This window comes from Salarias fasciatus, chromosome 9 (assembly GCF_902148845.1).
Source record: "Salarias fasciatus chromosome 9, fSalaFa1.1, whole genome shotgun sequence".
Classification (NCBI taxonomy): Eukaryota; Metazoa; Chordata; class Actinopteri; order Blenniiformes; family Blenniidae; genus Salarias; species Salarias fasciatus.
Genome location: NC_043753.1, coordinates 7312773 through 7336045, shown reverse-complemented (window position 1 = coordinate 7336045; position 23273 = coordinate 7312773). Strand labels below are relative to the sequence as shown.

The 23273-nt window shown below is 42.4% G+C and overlaps 3 protein-coding genes across 3 annotated transcripts in view; all 3 read right to left on the bottom strand.

Moving 5' to 3' along the window:
• The window catches only part of sh3kbp1 (SH3-domain kinase binding protein 1), a 35421-nt gene extending 28812 nt beyond the window's left edge, over positions 1–6609 (bottom strand). The window contains exons 1-2 of the mRNA XM_030099630.1: positions 6389–6609; positions 374–531 (exon numbers count right to left, since the gene is read on the bottom strand). Coding sequence (XP_029955490.1) covers positions 374–531; positions 6389–6392 — 162 coding nt within the window. The 5' untranslated portion in view covers positions 6393–6609. The remainder of the gene's footprint in view (positions 1–373; positions 532–6388) is intronic.
• A 4223-nt stretch (positions 6610–10832) lies between these two features.
• On the bottom strand, positions 10833–13891 carry pomp (proteasome maturation protein). The gene is made up of 6 exons (XM_030099709.1): positions 13820–13891; positions 13430–13527; positions 11771–11831; positions 11472–11573; positions 11176–11269; positions 10833–11082 (listed from the first exon to the last, which is right to left on the bottom strand). Exons 1-6 carry the CDS (start codon positions 13820–13822, stop codon positions 11015–11017), a joined length of 426 nt encoding a protein of 141 aa, XP_029955569.1. The 5' UTR covers positions 13823–13891; the 3' UTR covers positions 10833–11014.
• A 5176-nt stretch (positions 13892–19067) lies between these two features.
• LOC115393922 (zinc finger protein 2 homolog) lies at positions 19068–22547 on the bottom strand. Its single transcript, XM_030099030.1, has 4 exons — positions 22322–22547; positions 21521–21724; positions 20336–21055; positions 19068–20251 (listed from the first exon to the last, which is right to left on the bottom strand). The coding sequence occupies exons 1-4, from the start codon at positions 22545–22547 to the stop codon at positions 19407–19409; spliced, it is 1995 nt and encodes a 664-aa protein (XP_029954890.1). The 3' UTR covers positions 19068–19406.
• Between the last annotated feature and the right edge of the window lie 726 nt (positions 22548–23273).

Genomic DNA, 23273 nt, shown 5'->3' with positions numbered 1-23273 from the left:
CCGGTCAGCTCAGAGCCAACCTGACCACACCCTCAGAGTAAAGCTCCCTGATTGGCTGAACAGCTCCGCCTCACCAAGGTGTTGATGCTTGCTTAAAAACAAAAATCCCCTTCAGCCGTCAGTGCTAGAGTCTGTGAAATATACTCACTATAAGACAGTGAAACAGAAAAGTCAGCGCTCCTAAACCCAGCACTTCTGTCGTCTTCTAGTGTGTGGTCTCTGAATCGGGGAAGATTGAAAAAAATCCCGTAGTGCGTACGAGGCTTTAAATAGCTCCAGTAACACCCACAATACCACAACCCGCATGCTGATTTCTGTGCTCAGGCAGGCAGCCGGCGCTGCCGACGCCGCGCGGCGCCCGGCGGTCACTCACCCTGACGAAGTTATCGGGGAACAGGCCCCTGCGTCCGGCCAGCTCGCCCTCCCACCATCCTCCGTCGTCCCGCCGGATGTTCACGATGATGTCCCCCACCGTCAGGCTCAACTCATCATCCTGCTGAGCCTCATAGTCGAACTCCACCACGGCCTCCACTGCCGGCACACAGAGGTCAGAGGTCAAACACACACACACAATCAGCAGAAACGCTGTTCTCACACTCCGGTCGAGTTTACTCGTAAGCAAAGCCTGGAACACTTGGAGACTCGCTACATGCCGTCTCTTCCTGTCGTCCCTGCGTTTCGCCAGCTCCTCTGCCCACAAACTGTTTGTCTGGAGCGTCTCAAATATTTATCCTGGAGCAGGTTTCTCAGCTTTCAACACAATCCAGCACAAAGCTGCGAAATCATGTAAATATTTGCTGCACGTGCAGCAGAGAAGCAAGAAACTGCATTTAAGGTGGAAACGGTGAAGAAGAGACCATAAACATTCCCAGGAAGTTTTTTTTTTTTTTTTTTTTTTTTCGTTCACCAAGCTTTTCATGGGTTTTTTTTATTGGAGAAGTGCTTTAAAGATCGACTGGATCCAGCAGCTTTTGGCAAACATACTGACTCTATCTCCATGGCAACAGGGAAACGCAACTTTTCCTAAATGCTGCTTCGCGTTTAGATTTTAGATAGCAAATAAATTTACTGGAACTTTATTAAACTGTTTGTGAATATCATCTGAGGCCAAAATTGTGAAAATGTTCACATTTAGTGCACTTCTCTGCGTTCATTTTTTTGGAGTACTAATTTTTCATCCCGCTTGAGATCGAATGAGGCTGTCCAAATGGCTCCCGAACTAAAAATGAGTGTGACGGCCATGCTGGGTCACGCCAGAAAACACTGATTTGCATCATTTTAGACACAACTTCTCAATTCAAGCCAAAAAGTAAAGACACACTTTTGACTTTTTAAGGATCAGAAATGTGCCGATTAGCATCCGAAAAGCAACCGGCGGGAGAAAACCGCTCGCAAATTCAGTCAATTTGGAGCCACTAATCAACCCGACAAGCATGTCTGTGGAAGAGAACCCAGACTGTACCAACATCGGCGAAGAGCGGGGGTCCTGAATGAGAGGAGGGGGGGTGGATAACGAGGGGGGGCATTAATGTGTGCATAAAATACACTTATATTTTCTAAACGTGCTGTTTTCCTTCAAATGTAGAAAAATGCAAAACTACAACTGCATGAAGAAGTAAACTGCTGACTAGATGAGTCCAGATTTTCATCTCTGTCACAGCTGATTCGATGCAGCTCCAGAAGATCTGACGTCTAAGAATCTAATCTGACAGATTTAATCTCTCCGTCACAAAAAATAGACTGTTAAATGAGTAAAATGTTCAGTAAACACAACTTCAGGCCACATTAAATCACCAAGAGGAAGCACAGCGGGTTCAAATGAATTAGAATAACTACAATAATAACAATCATAATAACTGCAATGTGGTTCTGTTCAGCACCGCCAATGACTTTGGAACCTTTTTTTATGCTTTTTGGTTTATTTGTGATCTAATTTGCTGCATTTTATGACACTATTATAGTGATATTGGGAGGGAAACCTGTTTGTACTTTAAGGGATCCGTACTTGAGGAAACGTCCACATTTCTGGTGACTTTTAACTATTACTCACTACTTTTGAAGACAAATATCTGTACTTTATACTTTATCCTCTTTAAAAGCAAAACACAGAGTGATTAGAGTAAATCGATTATGGCTGAACACAAAGATCTTTTGAAATGGGATGTTTTGAATCTAAATCTTCATGTTTTATAAAAAAAAGTTCAACTGCATTTATGATTTAAATGTTTTAATGCAAGTCTTAGTCTTTGCTGATGATTAACAACTCTTATAAAAAGCAAAATTTGAATGAGATAACAAGATGATTTCTCAAGACAAGAAGACAAATTTCTCAAGATCCGAGATATCAGTGAAGGGAGAGTTTATGGGTTTCGTTAAAATTGGGTTTATGTTGAGATTGTTGTCAATTCCCATCGTCATTGTTCGATTTCTATGAAGCCACAGACATTTTCATCATTTAAACTCTGCGCCACAACAAAAAAAACTTTAAAGTTTTAATTTAAAGTTCATCATGGCACTATTTAAAGGCTTTGAGACTCTTTCAAATAACTCCTTTCCAAAAAACATTTCTTGCCCCTAATTTACATCAGCTGTGAGAGGACCGTAGTTTTATTTCATTTTGTTCAGATTTTGCACACTTTATATTATTTCCAATAGCAGCTTTACATTATGAGGTTGAGCTGCACGTGCTACAGGAAAATGGCTTATATAGCGTTTGATGCAGTGCTCGTGTCACGGTTACATGTGTTATGAAAAATACTTTCATTTAATATCCGGTTGTTATTGAATCTCAGTGTGAGGATTTTCTGGAATGGAGAGATTTTCTAGACACCAACAAGTATTTACCCCGGGGGTAAATAACAGCAACAGCTTTGTAAACATCTGACACACACACACACACACACACACACACACACACACACACACACACACACACACACCTTGTGACTGCTCGTGCAGCTGCTAATGCTTGTAAAAATGTTCTGAATGTATATACATTGAGCTTGTGTGCGTATGTGTATATATGTATGTGTGTGTGTGTGTGTGTGTGTGTGTAACTGTGTATATGTGTGTTAGGAATGCACAGGAGAAGGTCAAAGCTTCTTTCAGAGTCCACAAACTGAGAAAAAAGTAGAAGGCAGCTCAGATGATGAGGGTTCAATTCTCTGAGACAAAGCCTCAGACCGAACAGCCACCTGAAACCAAAGCGGTTTCACTCTCTTTTTTTTTTAAGCTTTTTTTTGAGCCCATCGCTGGTGGAAGGGCGCGACGACACATTGCAGCGCCGGCACCAAGCCGCCTACATGCCCTGACCACGCACACACACACACACACACACACACCACAGCTTGACACGATGCACATACGAGGCCCGGGGTTTAAAAGGTGAAACCAAACAGACGGAGTGGATGTCGGCCTGCAGAGTGACGTGCGGCGCCGCACGAACCCGTCGGAGGCGGAAAACACACTTACTCACGCTTTAGTTTCACCCCGTGCTGCATGACGCCTGCAGAAAACAAATCTGAGAACTTCTCATCATGATGACCAAAAGCTTTGAGATGATGACAGAGGAATACCTAACTCATTATGGAAAGGTTCATGATTTCAGGGCAAAGTTTCAAAAACGATACTTCTGCTGGAGGAAAACTAATTCTGGCTTCTGCTTCTTCTCTTTATATCTTTCTCGATTATCTTTGACGCTACAGCTTTGAAAAGTTCCACATTTCTCTGCTTCCGTCCATCTACTCTTTTTGTCCATTTCCTACAAAACTCTTATTAAATAAATATCTTGACTCCAGTTCAGCGCCTGCTCCGGGCGGCCATATTGGAATATGTGCGTCATCGGGACAGAACAAGGAAACGAGCAGAAAGACCGGAATTAATTTAAAGCGCAATGAATCCGCCACTTTATTCAGAACTCATTTTAATTCAGAACAATCATTTCCATTGGGAATGAGGTGTTTGTGAAGCCGTTTTTAATGTTTACAGAGGATTTTATTTCCTTTCTGAATTAAAGGGGGCCGTAACCGATGGCGATTACAGTTCCATGTTGGACTGCTATTACGGTGACTGTCAACTCTAAAACCAGCAGGACCGGGAGAATCTGGACACTCTGGAGGAAAACATTGTTCTTATCGTCCATCCACTGCCAACTGTTGACGGCCTATGCACAGTTGCAGCAGTTATGTTCAGCAACATTAATAATAATAGTTAAATAATGTATTAAATGCTGATCAGTTCAGCTGTTTACTTATGGTTTGCAAATATTAGATCATTTTTTTAAAAATCTGTGTTTTCCAGCCCGGCGGATGTTTTCCGCTCTCTGATAATGAATTAATAATTGTTACTCATTTCTGGCGGACGCTCACGGGGGTGATAAACTGCTTGTTGGAGGCTGAGAAGCACACAGGGGAGGCCTGCAGGAGACAGCAGACAGATTATCTGGAAGCCTGCAGACAAAACAAAACTCCCACTCGAGTGATCGAAACACACACACACACACACACACACTCATCCAGTCTGGATGAACCTGTGTGTGGTTGTGTGTTTCCGGCAGTGAGTCCACTGGGAGCCGCCGGACGCCCACTCCAACCTGTGGACCGCGAGGCTCAGCAGACTCTCCCACATGAAAGGAAGAGAGATTCAGCCTCATGGGCCGATCCTGATCCTGATCCTGATCCTGATCCTGATCCTGATCCCGATCCTGATCCCGATCCTCCACACACACACCCCCTCCCGATTCACCAGAGCGCCCCCGCCCCCACCCCCACAGGCCTGCTGAGCACTTTCAGCGGAGGTGGAGAGAGTGAAAGTTTTGCTTTCACAGGAGGAAATGAGACTCTTCTCAGCAACACTGGACATATTGTGTGTTCCTGTCACTGCGCAAACTCACACCGTAACCATTTTAACACATTTCATGCTTGAAAATCCTCAGAAATCCACTATCGGTGTGATATTCTGCGTTTATTTCACATGAAACTACAAACGGTGTACGTGACGTTTGCATATATTCAGCTTTTTAGCCTTTATTATAGAAAACAACATAAAAGCAAATCTACACCATCGATGTCAAACACGTGTTCAGTCCAGTATCCTGAGTGAGCCAGGCTGGAAAAATAGTGCCATAGTGACATTTAGACCTGAGCTTTAAAGTTTTCCCTTGTTTAGGCGGAAAGTATACATGAGGAAAATGTCTATGTTTACACAAAAGCTAACAGTTACTCCTGCAGATGAATACAATCTCTTCACAATCTCAACTTTATTGATGTAGAACTCAATAAAATGTCCACAAAACATGGCTGTGAGGCTTAATACTGGTTTTCTAGTATTCTTTTTGGGGCGCCAGATCGGAGTCTCTCGCAGGGCAGCTTCTGGCCCACAGGCCTTATGTTTGACACCTCACCTCCCCCCTTGCAGAGAGGCCAGAGTGCGACCTGCTCCCAAACTGTGAAGCCGCATTTTTGAAGTTTTCTTTCTAGTAAATTCCTTAAAAGACTACATGCCCGGAGATAAACATCCGCTGTATCCTTTGAGGACTCTTGTAATGTGGATTTTAGCTAATAGAGAGCTTTGGAGGGGGATATTCACACACCATTTGCAATTAAGTTAATTACAACAGGCTATAAGAGGGATTTCTGCCCGCTTTTACCCAGCTGGTAATCCACTGACAGTGTATAAAGTGTGTGTGAAGTTTCCCCTGAGGACCTGGAGGAGGAGGAGGAGGAGGAGGAGGAAGAGGAGAAGGAGGAGGCTCCATATGGACGAGATGTGAGTCAGAGCTCCTCTGCAGAGAGACGGGATGTCTCCGATAAAAAATAAAATAAAATAGAAGGAAAGTGGCACGAGGAGTCTGGATCCTCGCTGCATGACATCTGCAGGGCTGATGGATGGGTCCATTCCCCCAAAAATCTGCATCCAATTAATAGGCGCGCATTGTGCGCAACAGCCGTGGGAAGAGGCGAGGGTGCGCGCACGCACACACACACAAATACACACACACACACACACACACACATGCACACCGGGCCGGGCCTGTTTCATCCGTTCACCGCGGAGTCAATGCAAACGTGTCAACATCTGCAACTCATCAATGTGAGCCGCTGCTTCCCTTCATGTCTGTGCGCGAGAGACAGAGAGGGAGAGGGGCGCGCGCGCACCTCCCACGCGCGGTGGATGAAGAAATGCGCGTGACATGAAGCAGGAGAGGAGAGTAGAGAGGAGAGGAGAGAGGAGAGAGGGGCTGAACCCTGCGCACATCTGGATTCGCGCGTTGATTCCAGCACATCCAGATGCGCAGAGGGGAGGCGCTCCCGCACGCTATTTTAGGACCATTCTAAAAAAAAAAGAGAGAGAGAGAGAAAACAAAGCAAAAGAAAAAAGCGCATCTCACCCATTTATGTGTCCCGGTGTGCTGCTGGGGCGAAGAGGACGGCGGCGCTCTCAGGTGAGGCGGACGGCGGCGGAGGGATTGTGCCGGACCGAGCCCCGCTCGGACTGCAGAGCAGAGCCGCTACAGGCGCGCGCAGACGACAGAAACCATCTTCCTTCCTCTTTTTTCTCCCTGACACGACAGAGGAGGCAGAGCACGGAGGAATGAACCTCTCTCTCTCTTTCTCTCTCTCTCTCGCTCTCTCTCTCTCTCTCTCTCTCTCTCTCGCTGCGTTCAATGACACCTCGTAATCTCCAGCTTTCCCTTCATGCGTTTCCACTTATGGGTCAAGTTGCCATATATGGTCACTTCCGGCTTTTTTTTTCTCCAAAACTACCTATTCTGTACATATAAACATTGTAGATAGAACACATCACTTCCTTTGATTAAACAATTTTTATTTATGGATACTATAATTCAATTTACTCTATATTACCAAATACAACTGAGTCATCTGAAAGCACTTTTAAAGGGAAAAGCCAACAATTGCACATGAGCAGGAAAAACTCACTTTTAGTAGGAATAAACCTGCAGAACCAAACTCAGAGGTGGAAACTCTCTGCAGTTTCTCCCAAGTTGGTAAAGTCAGTAGCATCGTTGTCGTACTCATTCACTGAGGGTACATAAAATTCACCACACTGTACTATTTTACTACATCATTGATGTTTTTACAGTTGAAATGGACCAAAATTACTAAATTTTTTGCATTTTCTTATCAGAGACTGCAGGACAGGACAGCATTAAGTATTTGAAGTTTGTCATTTTGTTGGTTTGATAAGTGAAAAATTAACTGAATAAAAGTCAAAAGCAGTGATGACGGATTGACGGAAATCAGTCGTCAATATCCTGGTGATTCATAAACAAAGACGAACTGCAAAAACTGAATAAATAGGTTCTGGGGTTGATTGGTGGCTATGAAATTGCCTGTAGGAGTGTGTGTGTGTGTGTGTGTGTGTGTGTGTGTGTGTGTGTGTGTGTGTGTGTGTGTGTGGTTATCTGTCTGTTTTGGTCTAGTCGAGGTCAGAGTAGTACAAAAGATTAAGATAGTGTGTATATCTTTAACTTTAACACAACTGAGGGATCCTGAAAACAGCCCATCATAGTCAAACCATCAATATATGACACACACACTGAGGTAATCTCGTGGGTACAATTAGCTTAAAATATGTTTTTTGGATTGTGGGAGGAAACTTCTCATGAGAACACACACACTCCACACTGAAAAGCCTATTTCAAACTTAAACCCACGCCCTTCCTGCTATGAGGTGTGTACTTACCACTATTTCCACCATTATTATTTGGGGAAGTTGTTAATTTTTACTTGCAGCTGAAAACAATGTGGAGGTGGTTTATTGCACAAAATGAAAAATAAAGTAAAATAAACTGTTTTAACCAATAACACCACATCTAATTAGTCAGCACAGTTAACAATAGAGATATTTCACAATTTAAGACAGTAAACTCTTCTAATGTAGGAGTTTCCCTTTTTTCCTACAGTCTTTGAATGTAGCATCAGTTTGAGCTCAAATCTCGCGCCGGTGAATCTCTACTCTCGCGATAACTCACTCTAATCATCGTAACTCATCCTGTAGTATCACAAGTGGAGGAAATTAAAGAATCCTGTGCTGGTTTAGCCTCACAGTATAAGATTTATATGTTTATAAGGATGAACTGAGATGATAGTTTGAGGCCGTTTCTTTTAACTTCTGGATGTTCAGGTGGAGGAATCAAACACTCCTCCTCCTGCAGGGGTGATGTGCTCTCTGGATGGAACCACACATGCAGAGCAGAATGTGCTGTGAGCAGCAGAATCAGAGCCAGTGAAGTGATTCAGCCCAGACAAAGAGATGAGGAATTCAGATTATTTGTTCACAACCAGCTGTCACCTGGGTGGAGCGCTCCGTCTGAACAATCAGATACGATGAGCGGCAGCATATAGAACAAACGGCTCCAAAGTGACTGCAGGTAGAAGATATGAGGATATCGGACAATCCGTGACGTCAGGGATGCTTGACCTTGACGCTGGCGCGTCCTTGACGTCAGTCCTGTAGGGGAGAGCTTTCATGTTGGGAGATGTGTTCCAGTCTGTCAGCACTCAGAAAGAGGAGAGTGGAAACTCGTTATTACAACTTCAGACAGTGCTTAGTGGGGTAGTGGTTTGCACTGTCACCTCACGACGAGGAACTCTCCGGTTTGAGCTCAGACTTGAGGGCGTCTGTGAGTCAAACTTCCCCCCTGAGGTTTTCTCCAGGTGTGTTGTGGTCTGGTGAGAACTGTGTGGACTCCACCTACCTACCTGAGTCTAATTAAATGCAACAATACACCCAAATAAACTGAATAACCTGCAAACAATAAGCATGAATGGCTCGTACACGAAAAGCTGTGTGTGTGTGAATGAGAGTATTTGTCCTGTTGATGTGTCCCGGGTGGAAATTGTCTCTCCTCAGCTGGGACTGACTCTGGGAATAAATCAGGATTATAAGACAGAATCCCAAACATGGAGCCTTGAAGCGTCCCCTTCCTCCTCCTCTTCCCTGCTGATCTGCCTTGTGGAGCTCTAACGGGACTCGACTGAGACGCATCTGAATCACCACCTGGAGGAGAATCTGCTTCATTATTGACTAATTAGGACTTCATGTCTCATTATTATGCATAGTTTTTATAATCCAGTAAAAATCCAATGAGATTTTTTCTTATATAACATGGATTAAGAGTCATTTATTTTTAAATAGCTGTTATTATTGTGACTAAGTATAAAAAAAGAAACATGCGAGCTTTGACTCACTCCATCCCCGTGACCTTGCGTTAGCTCTTGGAATCACATGGAAATAAATGGCTTTAATGAGATTGAATCCTGCAGCAGAGAGACGCTCCACCTGATTTCACATATGACAAATTCAATAAGTATCAGTGAGGAATCCTTCATGTGACTATTTCTCATCAGGAAAGGACAGAGAGAGAGAGAGGGATTATCCAAGTTTAGCTTCAAAGTCTGCAAACAAGCCTGCTTGTGTTTATCTCTTTCGGCGCACCGCAGTTGGAGTGTCAACTAAAATATCAGCAGCAAGGCCCCCGAGTCACACGTTCACATTGTTGCCTTGTCGCTCACACTGCGAGGCTGAGCTGGCAGCCATCTGTGCTTTTGTTTCATGGAAAAGAGGAAATGTTTTCTGAGCCAGGGATGGAGCCGAGATCCTCCCCCGAGAGGGAGAGGGATGGAGCACGAAGCGCGGAGGAGACGCCATGAGGGACGGAGCTGCTACTGCAGCAGGACCACAGAGCAAATTATGTTTTTTTTCCCAAATGGGGGGAAACAGTGAGATCTCAGCAGAGCAGACAGTGAAAAATATTGGAACCACATTGATGTGTCATTTAAGGCCATTAATTGAATTTTTGTACATGTTTTGAGTGAGGAAACAAAAGTACCCGCAGAAAATTAATACATACATGAGAGAGAACATGCAAACTTCACTCAGAAGAGGCAAGAGCCCCTGAAAACGCTTGGAAATTAGGGCTGTCAATTAATCGTATTAATTGTGAGAAATTAATGTATGGCTGTCATAGATCAAATAACTTGTTCTAGGGCTTTCCTCATTTTGAAATCTGTATTTGACATACTCGTGTTAAGTTGGTCTAAAAATGCAATTTTATTTTAAAAGAAAATTCTAAACGGTCAAAAAGGAAATTCTTTGTGTTCATTTGATTCCTTACTAAGACAAAATGGAAAGAAATCAGGAAGATGGAATTCTGTAATTTCAACAATTAATCGAAGTTCAGCTAATTTTCATGAATTTGCGACCTTGAAATTTTTTCAAGTTGCACTGATCATGAATTCTGCGTGACCTTGCAATTTTTTGTGGACATTGGCTTCAGATAAATTGTTGAAACCGCAGCATTGCAACTTCCCTGAGGGGCTGACAAATGCTTTGAACATTTTACGTTAATGGTGATTAACTATGGAAATTGCCACAGTCTGTGTGTGTGATCATATTTGTTTTATTTTTTTGTAGATTAAATATATTTATAGAATGTGTGAGACTCAGAGAGAAAATTCCAGCTGAAAAGTACAATAAGTGTATTGATGGCTACAGGAAACATTTCCAGGCAAACAAATATTACTGCTGCACATGGTGCTTTTAAATTCTATTTCATGTCTGAAATTACAATATGTAGGTTAAAAAGACAATTTTTTTTCTTCTTAATTTGGACCTTCAATTAAAAAGCTTGTCTTCTCTTCTGAGCAAGTTAGAGCCACCAACTAGTCAATAACATTGAAAAAAATCTACAGAAACATGGAGAAAAGGTGAATATAAAGTGAATTATTCTGCGAGATAAGAATGTGAGCCTGTAAAGCCACGCAGCACGTCGGCTTCAGGGCAACGTTTCACAAACAACTGAGCCCAGATCAGGAGGAACGTTATGAAGTTTATTAGAAATCATAGAAAAGCAGCCTTTGAATGACTGATTTCAACAAAACACACATCAAACCGGTCTCCTGCGGCAGCGGATTAGAACCTGAAACTCTCTGAAGCGAAGGACTTATTGAGTGGATAAACATAAACCTAATCTGTGTGGAGGGTTGTTCTTTTAAAGCATTCCCAGTTTGTATTCCACCATCATGTGCGGCTCGCCCATGATCTCACTCTGGCCTGGATCTGTCAGAGGAGACAACACAGAGGTCAGGAGGAGGAGGAGGAGGAGGAGGAGGAGGGGGAGGGGGAGGAGGGGGAGGAAGGGTAGCTTCTCACCGTTCAGGATGTCCTCAAAGCCGATGGACTCGTCACTTCCTCTCAGAGTGTCCAGAGCCAAGTGAGAGCTCGGTAAGAATGGCAGACGCTGAATCTGGAAGGGAGGGAAGAGACTGAACTGAGAACGAGAGCCGACAGCAGCGGGGATCACATGGAAGACCCGGCTTTAAAGATAGAAACAGAAACTCTACATCTCTTAAGAGAAAACAAGAACAAGAGTAATTTTATTAATTAAGATTTAAAAAAAAAAAAAAATCAATGAAGTCAACATAAAGCCAGTCTGCTGCTTGGTTTACCTGTCGGGCTGCTCTGTACTCCATCTGCAGCTTGAGCGGAGCGTGCAGACCCTGGATGTTTCTGAGTGACGACAGGTTCATCTTGTCCTGGTTCTGCTGGAACTGTGACCCGCAGAGAGGAGAGGAGTCAGCACAGCACAGAAAAAATCAAGTACAGGACCCATATCAGCTTCACACAAACACACTCTCACCACACGCTATGCAAATATTAGATGGAAACCAGACTAAAGCAGTGAGAAGACCTGCAATCTCATTGAACTGTGTGGGAATTCCAGCTCCATTCAGCTCAGGTGACTTACATTCTTCTCTGACAGCTCCAGCGGGTGGCTGGGAATCAACTCATTCTTTACACTCGTGAAACTGATCAGGAGGAGAAGAAAACATTAGGTTAGAATCAAAGCTTGGATTTAAAAAAAAAGGACAACAAATCAGTTTGACTATGCTGAATTTATGTGACCTCTGAGGAACTTGACTACTCTGCGTCAATAGGTAATTATGAATTATCCCGAGCACGGGGCTCCTCAAGGCTCTCTGATTAAACATCGACCTGCTCTTCAGACTCAGATCATGAATATTACAACTTAACCAAGAAAAAACCTCTGTCGTTGTTTATGGCCCCAAGGAGGAGAGGTTAAAGGTCAGCTGACTGCCTGTGTGTGTTGAAGAATTGATTTCAAAAGCTTTGAATGTTCTTGGGTCTAAATAAATCTCAGATGAACATGTAGAAGATGAACCATCGACCAGAAATCCTCTCAGGAAGAGGTTTACTCAGTGTTCCCAAAGTCACAGGAAACAAAGCGAAGCTACTTTTAGATCCTACACTCCTCACCTGTAGAACAAACTTCCTAACACACTCGCCTCTTTAAGACCTTAAAGCATTATCGTGTCTTTCTGAATAGCTTTGGTTAAATGTATTTCATAGTCTGATTTTCTTGAGATTCTGAATAGCCTTGACGTAAGGCAATTCCTTTATTTCTTTGTAAAGTACTGTGAATCTGAAGAGTGTGATGTAAATACATTTTTCGTAGCTTTTGTACATTCTTACCATGAAATTTCCAGTTTTTGATCTCAATAAGAAATGTCTGACTTTAGGAATTCTTACTATGTCAATACCATCCATCTGTATTATTGAATTAATATTCCTTTGACACTTCTCACAAAACATGAGTTAAGTTATATTTAGATTGAATTATAAATGTATTCATGTTTTTAAATGACATTTCTGAAGTTATTGTCTTCAACTTCCTGTAAATCCCTCTTAATAAAAAAAACACTTGTGTCATCCTCAAATAAAACCAATTGTACAATATTACAAACTTGTTCTAACTTCAGAAGTTCTTATAGCTGCAATAGTGTAATGTCAAAGTGATTCTTTTAGGTTAGGAAGAATGTTTTCCACAGTGAACTTGTCACACGATAGAAAGGTTAGACTTGAGAAATTAGTACACGATTAATCCAGCTCAAGATTCAGAAAAACATAACTTCTGACTTCCCAAATAATGTTGCTGATCTTGTATGTTCACACACTGGTGAAAAGATCGACAAAATATAAATGGACATTTACTTAAGGTGATTGGGATATTTATACATTAATGGTGCAAAATATAAGAGAATTCTATCATCTAATCAATGATGAAAGTTACCATTTCCGAAGTTTAGCACTTCTTTAGTTTGTTCCTGCATGGGGACATTAAATGAGTTTGCAGGGACAGACTATATTAATACACGATCATCTGAAAGCTGGGTAAATTACATGGGAAGTCATACAGAGTTTTACATCTCCACATAAAACTGCACTGACATTTAGAACAGTACAGTTTATCAATCGAGCTCTTTCATCGTGGCAGAATATAAGCTTGATCGAGGGTTGAAAAGCACCAGGATGAAGGATCGACAGATTGCAGTATATGTGGATATAATCCATCACTTTTTGTCACCAGACTCCGGTAATTGCTCACCCGCTTCGTAGAGAGTCCTGCACTCCGTAGGATCCTTGCGGACAGAAGCCAGCCACTGGCACGCTGTCTTTCAGCTGAGAACGGAGACCCCGCGTATTCTGCAACCGAAAACACCGGCTCATATCAGTATATATGTGACGTTTAAAACATGTGAGAAATTTATAAGCACGGAGAGATTAATTCATCGGTCTCACTCTAAGCTAACCTGACAGCTAGCTAGCTTTAGCTCCAGTGACTAATCACATTCATAGTTACCCGGTTTGGAAAGACAAAAATACACCCCAAAGTACGATAAATAATTCCACATAAGATACAATTACCAATATAACTGCTACACGTATTTCCACGGTTGCTAAAATAACAATATTTAACACATTTCTTTAAACGTACCATTGTGACTCAGTATCCTCCGCTTTCCTTTCGATACACTTCAACATCCGGGTCAGTGAGCTTTCACGCGGAAGCACGTCCGGTATCACACGTGATGACGTTTTGACAAGCGACAATATCACCGCCATATTGGACCGGGCAACGCTCGCTGTCGTGGAGCGGTGATAGGCTCTTTCAATTTTATGCTGGTATGTTATTATCACACGCAAAAAGACATATGCACACACGGAGAATGTTTCTGAATCGTAGAATGTAGCAAATTATGGCATATTTTGCATATTACAGTTTATTATTAATTTTTCATCTGGACTTGCACTGTTTTTTAACGTGTATTCCATATTCTGTGTTTGGGTAGATCTGTTTATGTGTTTATTTTGTACCTAAGGTAGCACAGTTGTGTTCATAAACAATTTTTCTGTTTAGTATGTATGTATCTCTGTGTGTATTGCTGCTGACAACACTGTACAGGTCTCTACCCTAACATAAATCTTATTTTATCCTGTTTTGCCTGGTTAAACTAATCTAAACATGCTTTATTATGATTAGGTTATTAATTCCCGGTTATTCCACTTGCTAAAATTCTATTGTCAGCAATGCAGCATCGTTTTTCTATGATGCTGGGGGTTATAGAGCTGTTTTCACGTGGGTGTGTGGGATAAGTCAGGAGTCTTGCAGTCTTGCAAACTTATGAGCTCACACTTGGTGATTGGATTTAACATTAGTTTTATCGTTTCTAATGTCACAAGTCGTACGTATCTTTCAGAGCTCATGCTTTTCAGGCAAATTTGACAAACTGTCATGTTTCCTCTGGTATTTCCTTGGCTATCTTATTGCTTCAAGGCAATCTTTATTTTTTCCCCCAATGAAGCTGTTTTGATTATCATGTTTTCATATGGTTGCAGGAATAATCAGAAAATGTCTACAAGAGAAGTTTTTGAGATTGGCAGATAAAATAATTGAAAAATTCCCGCTTATGATCAATTTGATTGTCATATATCACATTTATGTTTTGAAAGACACTGATGTAACACATTGGCCCTCACTTTTCAAACGACCTTTGAAATGGGTGTATATCTGAGCGGTGAGCTCATCATACGACGGGGCTCGCATGGCAATATAGAAACTTCTGTACCTCGCCGATCTCAGCGTTTGAGTGATCGGGTGTTGATAAATGCGGCGGCTGAATTTGATCGTCATTAACATGTTACGCCCTGAAATATTCACAGTTCTGAAGTCGCGCCCACTGAGGTCAAACATGGAAAAGGAGCGATTTTGGCGAAAAAAGAAACTTTTTCCGAGCTGTTAATCAATCCTCTCAGGTCTGAGGTTGAGGTAAATCAGGATGAGCTATTTGGAAGAATAAAAACTGGAATTACAGGAGAATAGAAAAACGCTGTCTGGAAGCTTGCGGTGCGATGAACAGCGTCACCTGGACAAACGGACACCGGCTGAGGTCTGAAAAGATTATCGGTCCTTTAATTTAACCCTAATATTACAAATAATGAGGCTGACTCACGTTATACAGCTCAGATTTTTTATTGTTTTGTTTAATTATGACTCAGAGTCAGACAGCAGCGACACTGCGACCAGTCCCGCCTCGCAAAGTGGTGACAGTCCCACTGAGACACACACACCAGCACCGGGCCCGGTGCCGAGCAGGACCCCGGACCGAAGAGGACGCAGGACCGAGCGGACCCGGGACTCAGGCCACCGAGGGCGGCGTGTGCCACCCGCTGCCGGTACCGCTCAAATTAAAGACAATTTATAGAATTCTTAAAGGTATATTCGAGGATTCTCCACCGATTTCGTTGCCTCGTAAACCAGCCCCGCCCACTCCTCATCCGCATTTGGATTTTGGAGTTGGGCTCAGTCTGGGTCGGAGCCCATAGAAGGGGATTTCACTTGGTTGTGAACGGCCGAGCCAATCAGCGTTGCCACTTTTTGTTTTCAAATTTTTTTGGTGAATTTCAGTGGCTAAACCGGAAGTGACATCATCACTGCGTGAAGCGGAGATTACGGACTTTAACTTTAACCATCGTCTGAAAGCTGCAATAAGTAAAGTTATAGCCCATATACCAAGTATTACAACAATCAAGCAAGAGCAAGAGTCTGCGCTTGGTGAGTTTCTCACAGGAAAAGACGTTTTCGCGTGTCTTTGCGTGTAGGGAAGCTAGAGCTAATGAGCTAAAGCTAACCCTTAGAGAAGCGAACACATTTTGATGACGTATTTGTTTTGAAGCGCTGATTGGCTGAAGTGCGCTGTCAGTCAAAGGAGTAATCGACACCCCCTGCAAGAAGTTTCTATGGTCTCCTATCCAGACTAAGCCCAAGTCCAAATCCAATGTGGATGAGGAGTGGGCGGGTCTGGTTCACGAGGCTACCGATTTCGTACAACATGGCCGATTTGCCATTTTTGGAGCACTGCGCATGCGCGGCTCCCTCCGCATGAGGACTGTAGGAGCGCGCACGTCAGCCGCATGTCAGTTTGTTTACATCCGCGCAGCTGGAGCATCGTTTTTCCGCATAGGATTAAAACACATTTGTGATCATGTCGGACTCTTCTTCCAATCATACATAAGAATACGATCCATAAAGTAGCGTCTTACGTGTTTATGCAGCAGAAACACATTTGAATGGGATAATAAGAATGTTACCTGTCCAGCAGAAACTTCCCCACGTCGTGATCAGTCCTAAATCCCTTTTGTGCTTTGAATGTCTGCCACCTCGTAAAGGAATCTCCGAGTAAAACACGCGTTTTGCCCTTCTTTTTCTATGGCCTTTCTTCTATCCTCTGCCATCTAAAACAATGTTCTTTTTTTGTGGCTAGCCATCTTCGGAGGCGTTCGTGGGAGGAGCAAGCCGCTTCTGAATGAGGTGATTTGGTTGCTCCCAGCTCCCATTGCATGCCACCTCCTAAACAATGCTCTGTGCATGCGCGGCTCGAAACCAGAGCGCGCACAGAGGCGGCGACTCGACAATACATGTCATCACACAAACGCGTTCCCACATTGATTGGCATTATGACTGCACAATTATGTTTTGGAACCATACAATTCTGATTAGTTCTAAGGATCCTCCAGTATACCTTTAATAAAATGTTTGACTAAACGTCCTCTGTCTGCATTTAATCTCCCTTTAGCTGATATGTTATTTTCCAGGCTGCTGGCATCACATCACTGATTAAATAAATCATTTGCTAAACATACGTTTATTTACATTTCAGTAGCGGTTCTTCAGGACCTGTCTCCTCCGTCCATACCCAGAGGAGGCTCTGCTGGTTCACATCCTCTCGTGGGGCCGGCCCATCAGAAGTCACTCCATCAGCCAATACAATATTGTGTAAATCTGCACAGGCCAAAATAAAGCCACACACCTTTTCGGGGCTGAACACCTTCTATGGGCTCCTACCCAGACTGAGCTCATCTCCAAAATCCAAACGCGGAGGAGGAGAGGGTGGGACTGGTTTACGAGGCAAACGTTTTTCTGCACTGCACCCCAAGTCCACACTTACTCAAACTTGCGTACACGATGTCAGAGCTGTTGTGAGATTTCATCATTCTAAGCAGTCACGATCATATTGCTAAATGCCGAACCCATCTTTCATATGGACGTACGACGGACGTATGCCCATATACCGCCGTACGACCGTTTGATAAATGAGGGCCTATGTCTCTTGGCTGGCCTGGGAACACCTTGGGATCCTCCCAGAAGAGCTGGAGGAAGTGTCTGGGGACAGGGAAGTCTGGGCATCTCTGCTTAGACTGCAGACTTATCCGGTCCCGGATAAGCGGTGGAAAATGGATGGCTGGATGGTTCTGGATAAGTCTTTTCGGACCATCCAACCTCCTGTTACGTCATTTCCGACTGGCGGACATCCTCATATGTAATTTCCGGTAGTGAGCTTCTGCCTATGTCACTTCCGATGAGTGGGCTTCCGCTTTGACCTGTTTCAAGATGGCGGCACCCGTGTACGAGCATGTCAGCGCCCTTAGCACCACCATCTTGGATTCCGCACCAGTGCCTCTTGTGGGAAAACTTCATGAGTCACGGTGATGTTGACTATCAGAATCCTCGTGACTAATTTAATGATTGGCGTCTTCAGGTTATTTTTAAGCTCTTTTTTCTCTCAAAACTGCCACTGCACCATCCACTGTTTCGTCTGCCTTCTGCGAGGCAGTCTGCGAAAGCAGCGTTGGTGGAAAGCGTTCCATCGGTGGAAAGCCGATGTTCCTGACAGGAATAGAGGGTCCATGCTTCTCTGCCGTATAGGAGAGTGCTCAGTATTGTGGGAAGTTGTTTCGAAAATGAGAAAATTAGATGGGAGCATTGATCTGCATTAAGTCAATATAGTATGTTTTGTTTTATTCAGATTTTTTTGGACATTATCATTCTTGTTCTAAATCTTAATATCTCTTTTCTAGTCAAAACCAAACTCTTTAAACTTTAAGAAAATTCTTCAGTTGCCACTTAGAATCAGTATAACAATTCATCCATGGAGCAAGTTTTTTGTTGTTGCTTGTAATAATGAAAAAAAAAAAAAAAAACTTGCTCCACGGATGAATTTTTCTTCTTATTTAACTGAAAATTTGAAGTATTTTTCTTTTCTTTTCTTTTATTTTAAACAAAAGATTTGTTTTGACTAGAAGTGAAAAATTTTGACATGGGATAAATATTTTTCGTAACATTTTGAGTTGCAGTTTCCACACACACACACACAGACATGTCCGTTTGTGACCATGTTGTGACTGTTTGGAGCAGGCCGTCATTCTTGGTGTTGTGGTTTGGTATCATGGTTATATTGATCAGTAAAATGACGCTGACTTCACATGAAAATACTTAAGTTTTAAAAGTTTGTATGTTGTGTCACTAGTGGCTTTCATTATGCTGTTGCTTAACTTCCTACACTTCTGAGGAGAGCAGCTTTGATGTAGTTAATCTTCATTTAGTGTCAGAGTAACTCGTAGCTCAGCTCACTATACTTTCCAAGTAGATTGCCCAACACTGCTTTTCAGTAATTTTGTTGTAATTTTAGCTTGTAAGTCATGAAAATCAAAAATTGAATTGAGATGGGCTTCTCTACTTATCACATTTCTAACATATGAGGATTTCTTCACAATATTGTATGTCAGCAGTCATGTGTTGCATGGAAGTAAGAAGTTTTTGAGAGTGAAAAGTTAAATTAAAACTCAGTCATGTCAATTAGAAAAGACACAGCAAAGAATAAAACCCACTGGATTCATTTCAGCATTTTATTTCCATTTCTTGAAGATTCACATTTACTTTGACAGACCACAAACTGAAATTTTCCTGAAGCACAATTTTTAACAGTGTCTGAATCAGTAACGTTTCCTTCAAACTGGACGATTTCTTGTGATTTTGGGTTCAAGCTGGACTTCCTGAATATCTGTCACAGTCTTTCAAGATTTCACCTACTTTTCTGGTGGTGCAGCAATGAATTACAATAAATAAATCTTTTGCCACATATTTCACAAGAATGGGGCTTCTCACCTGTGTGAGTTCCCATGTGGTCTAACAAATCACTATGTTGACTGAAACTTTTCCCACAAGTTTCAGAATAATGAGGATTCTAATCTGTATGAATTCTTATGTGAACCTTCAAATAACACTGTCGATTGAAACTTTTGCCACATATTTCACAAGAATGAGGCTTCTCACCCGTGTGAATTGTCATGTGTCGCAACAAATGACTCCGCTGACTGAAACTTTTGCTACACGTTTCACAAGAATGAGGCTTCTCACCTGTATGAATTCTCATGTGAACCTTCAAATAACTCTGTTGATTGAAACTTTTGCCACATGTTTCACAAGAATGAGGCTTCTCAGCTCTGTGAGTTCTCTTGTGAGCCTTCAAACGGCTCTGTCGATTGAAACCTTTGCCACATGTTCCACATGAATGAGGCGTCTCACCTGTGTGAGTTCCCATGTGGACAAACAAAGTACTCCGTTGCCTGAAACTTTTGCCACATTTTTCACAAGAATGAGGCTTCTCACCTGTATGAATTCTCATGTGGACCTTCAAATCACTCTGTTGACTGAAACTTTTGCCACATGTTTCACAAGAATGAGGCTTCTCACCTGTGTGAAATCTCATGTGGACCTTCAAATAACCCTGTTGATTGAAACTTTTGCCACATGTTTCACAAGAATATGGCTTCTCATCTGTGTGAATTCTCCTGTGGACCAACAAATGTCTGCGTTTACTGAACCTTTTGTCACACGTTTCACAAGAATATGGCTTCTCACCTGTGTGAGTTTTCCTGTGGTTCAGCAAATGACTCTGTCGACTGAAACTTTTGCCACATGTTTCACAAGAATGATGCTTCTCACCTGTGTGAGTTCCCATGTGGATCAACAAATGACACCGTTGACTGAAACTTTTGCCACAGGTTTCACAAGAATGAGGCTTCTCACCTGTGTGAGTTCTCTTGTGTCGCCACAAAGAACTGTGAAAACTGAAACTTTTGCCACATGTTTCACAAGAATGAGTCTTATCACCTGTGTGAGTTCTCTTGTGGACCAACAAATGACTCTGCTGAGTGAAACTTTTGCCACATGTTTCGCAAAGTATCTTCTCATCAGAGACCGTTCTGACCTTCTGACATAACTGATGTTTTTTATGATCAGTTTTCTCACACATTTCTTCACATTCAGCCTGCTTCTCTGAAACATGAAAGTTGTTCACACTGTTTCTATGAAACATGTTGAGTTTTTTCAGCTTTGCATTTCCAGTTGATTCTGAGTCAATGTCTCTTTTCACATGGTGGACTTCAGAGTCCTGAGAGAGGAACTGCTCAGTCTCTGGTACTTCTGCTTCACTCAGGTCACGCTGATCCTCAACAGAAGGAACCTTAAAGGTTTCACTTTCAAACTTCACAATAAATGGTTCTCCCTTCTGGCTGGAACTGAGTTCCTTGTGTTCCTCCATCTGTGAAGATTCTGGTTCCTCCTGCTCCTCCTTAAACTGACAAAGTCCTGGTTCTTCTTTTTCTTCTTTGATCTGTGGAGGTTCTGGTTGTTGTTCTTCTTCTTTGATCTGTGATGGTTCTGGTTCTTCTTGTTTGATGTGTGAAGGTTCTGGTTCTTCTTCTTTGATGTGCAGAGGTTCTGGTTCTTCTTCTTTTATCTGTGGAGGTTCTGGTTCATCCTGTTCTAGACAGTAGTTTGCTTCCTGTTTAAAGAGCCGCTCCTCTCTGCAGTCATGGTCCTGTTGGAGCTCTGCAAGGAAACAAATGCAGAAGACAAAAGATTAGCAACATTACCTCTACAGTTCCAAACTAAAAAAAAAAAAAAAAACTGTTACTCCAGCAGTCAATCTGAAAACTTTCATTTAAAATTCAAAAAACACGGTACAGTCCCATTGTTACTTATTGATCATCTGTAGCTAATGACTGATTACTTCTTTGGATTAACTTTTTGGAAGCAGTGTATTCACTCACCTGCAACATTCAGTTTATTGTTTACTACACTACCTGAGGTGGAGGGATAATGAGACATCCTGCTTTTAAATGTTGCCAGAAAATGCCTCTTCAAACAACATCAACCTCCACAACTTCACTGGGCAGACCAGTGAGGGGAAAAGTAGTCATACTGTAGTTCCATCAAGCACATCTGCTCACAGCGCCATAAAGATGGACGGCCTCCAGCAGTCACATTCATGTGTTCATTCACACGTTTCCAAACCTGTTCTGTGTAACTTGATTTGAGGATTCCAGTTGATTTCCAGCATTTTGCGTTGAAGACCAATCTGCTCCTCGTACTGAACCACAGTTTGTTGAAACAGGGTGAATATTTCCTCAGCAGCAGCAGTTAGCCTCTGGGTGGTCAAGTCTCTCACAGAGTGGTTGGAGCCCGTCTGCTGGTTACCGTTGTGTTGCTGTGGACTCTCTGGAGGGAAACAAGACAAAAGTTACTGATGTGATGGATGTTAAGGTTTTACAGTAATAGATGGATGAAACAGGACAGGACACACTGAAAACAGAAACATTCTGCTCATTTCAGTGAAACTGCAAGTACCTGTGGGAATTAAAGGATAAAAGGATTAAAGGATAAATGGGAAAACTTTCTGGATTTAACATTACTTTCTCTGAGCTCTGAAACCTTTGTGGGAAGTTTCCAATAAGATATGGTTCAGACTTTTTCCGAGCAACACTTGAACGCATCATGACTCGGAACGATTTACGGAAATGTCCGTATTATAAACGTGAACCGTAAAATCTGCACAAGCACGTGTTTGCTGAGATTGAGTGTAAATAAATCACTTCCTCAGTTTGCAAACAGCTCAAACACCGTGTCCTCTGCTTCTGATACAGAAGCTGTTTAATACTGAAGGTTTCTGATACAGAAGCTGTTTAATACTGAAGGTTTCTGTTACTTCACTGTGAACAAGAACTGCAGCTGCAGCCTCGTTTCTGTCTGCCAGCTTTAAAATAAATGTAACGATCCTCCAGCAGTCACATTCATGTGTTCATTCTCACGTTTCACCTGTTCTGTAGATGTTGATTTGAGATTTCCAGTTGACTTCCAGAAGTTTTCTCTGTCGATAAATCTCCTCCTCGAACTGGACGATAGTTTGTTGAAACACGGTGAATATTTCTCCAGCAGCAGCAGTTAGTCGCTGGTTGATAAACTCTCTCAAAGCCCGAACTGAAGTCATTGTTGCTGCAGGAGATGAAATATTTCCTGAGAGAGACAGCAACACAGCCGCCATGATTTCTTCTTCTCTCACTAGTTTGGACGATCACATACAACGTTCAGCTTCATACTGACTCCTACTGGACACAGGGGGAACTGCAAGTTATCAGCTGTTCCTGAAATCATTGGAGCTCTTTATGAATTGAACAAGTCATTCTTTTTCTCTTTGATTTTTTTTTTTGTTAACAACTGTCGATTTAATAATAATAATCCGTCAGACATCATCAAGTAATTAAAATGATGGAGAAGGCCTGGAATTTCTCATCGGTTGTACATTTTCCAGATGCAGATGCCACTTGATTACAGAGTTTAAAATGGATGAGGAATGTAAAGCTTAACCCCCCCCCCAAAAAAAAAGAAAAGAAAACAAACTGAATGATTCAAAAAGTTTTATGTCTCTGACCTCATTAAAATTGGATCCTGCTTCACATTGCAACAATTTTCACCAGCAGAGATGAAACTACAGACCTTTCCGAACATCCGGGTATTTCCCGGTTAACCCACAATACAACGCGCCTTCCTAGGTGTAAACAATCATCACAATGCCTTAGCATTTACCTTTTGACAGGTATCAACGTTTGCGAAAAATCATGAAAAAAGTTGTTGTGCGCGTGGGTTCTCTCAAGCCACAAAATGAAGGAGGAAAAAGTCTTTCCATGTTTTCCCCATGGACCCCGATCCTCGGAGAAAGTGGGTAAACGCATGCAGTGAAGAGAGTGAAACTGGACGGCTGGGAGTGGAC

Coding starts and splice junctions, on each gene's coding strand:
- LOC115393922 (XM_030099030.1), bottom strand. CDS start 22,547: ATGGCGGCTGTGTTGCTGTCTCTCTCAGGAAATATTTCATCTCCTGCA. Junction 21,725..22,321: donor AATCAACATCTACAGAACAG/GTGAAACGTGAG, acceptor GTTTCCCTCCAG/AGAGTCCACAGCAACACAAC. Junction 21,056..21,520: donor AATCAAGTTACACAGAACAG/GTTTGGAAACGT, acceptor GTTTCCTTGCAG/AGCTCCAACAGGACCATGAC.
- pomp (XM_030099709.1), bottom strand. Junction 11,832..13,429: donor CAGGACTCTCTACGAAGCGG/GTGAGCAATTAC, acceptor CCTCCTGATCAG/TTTCACGAGTGTAAAGAATG. Junction 11,574..11,770: donor TGGAGCTGTCAGAGAAGAAT/GTAAGTCACCTG, acceptor TGCGGGTCACAG/TTCCAGCAGAACCAGGACAA.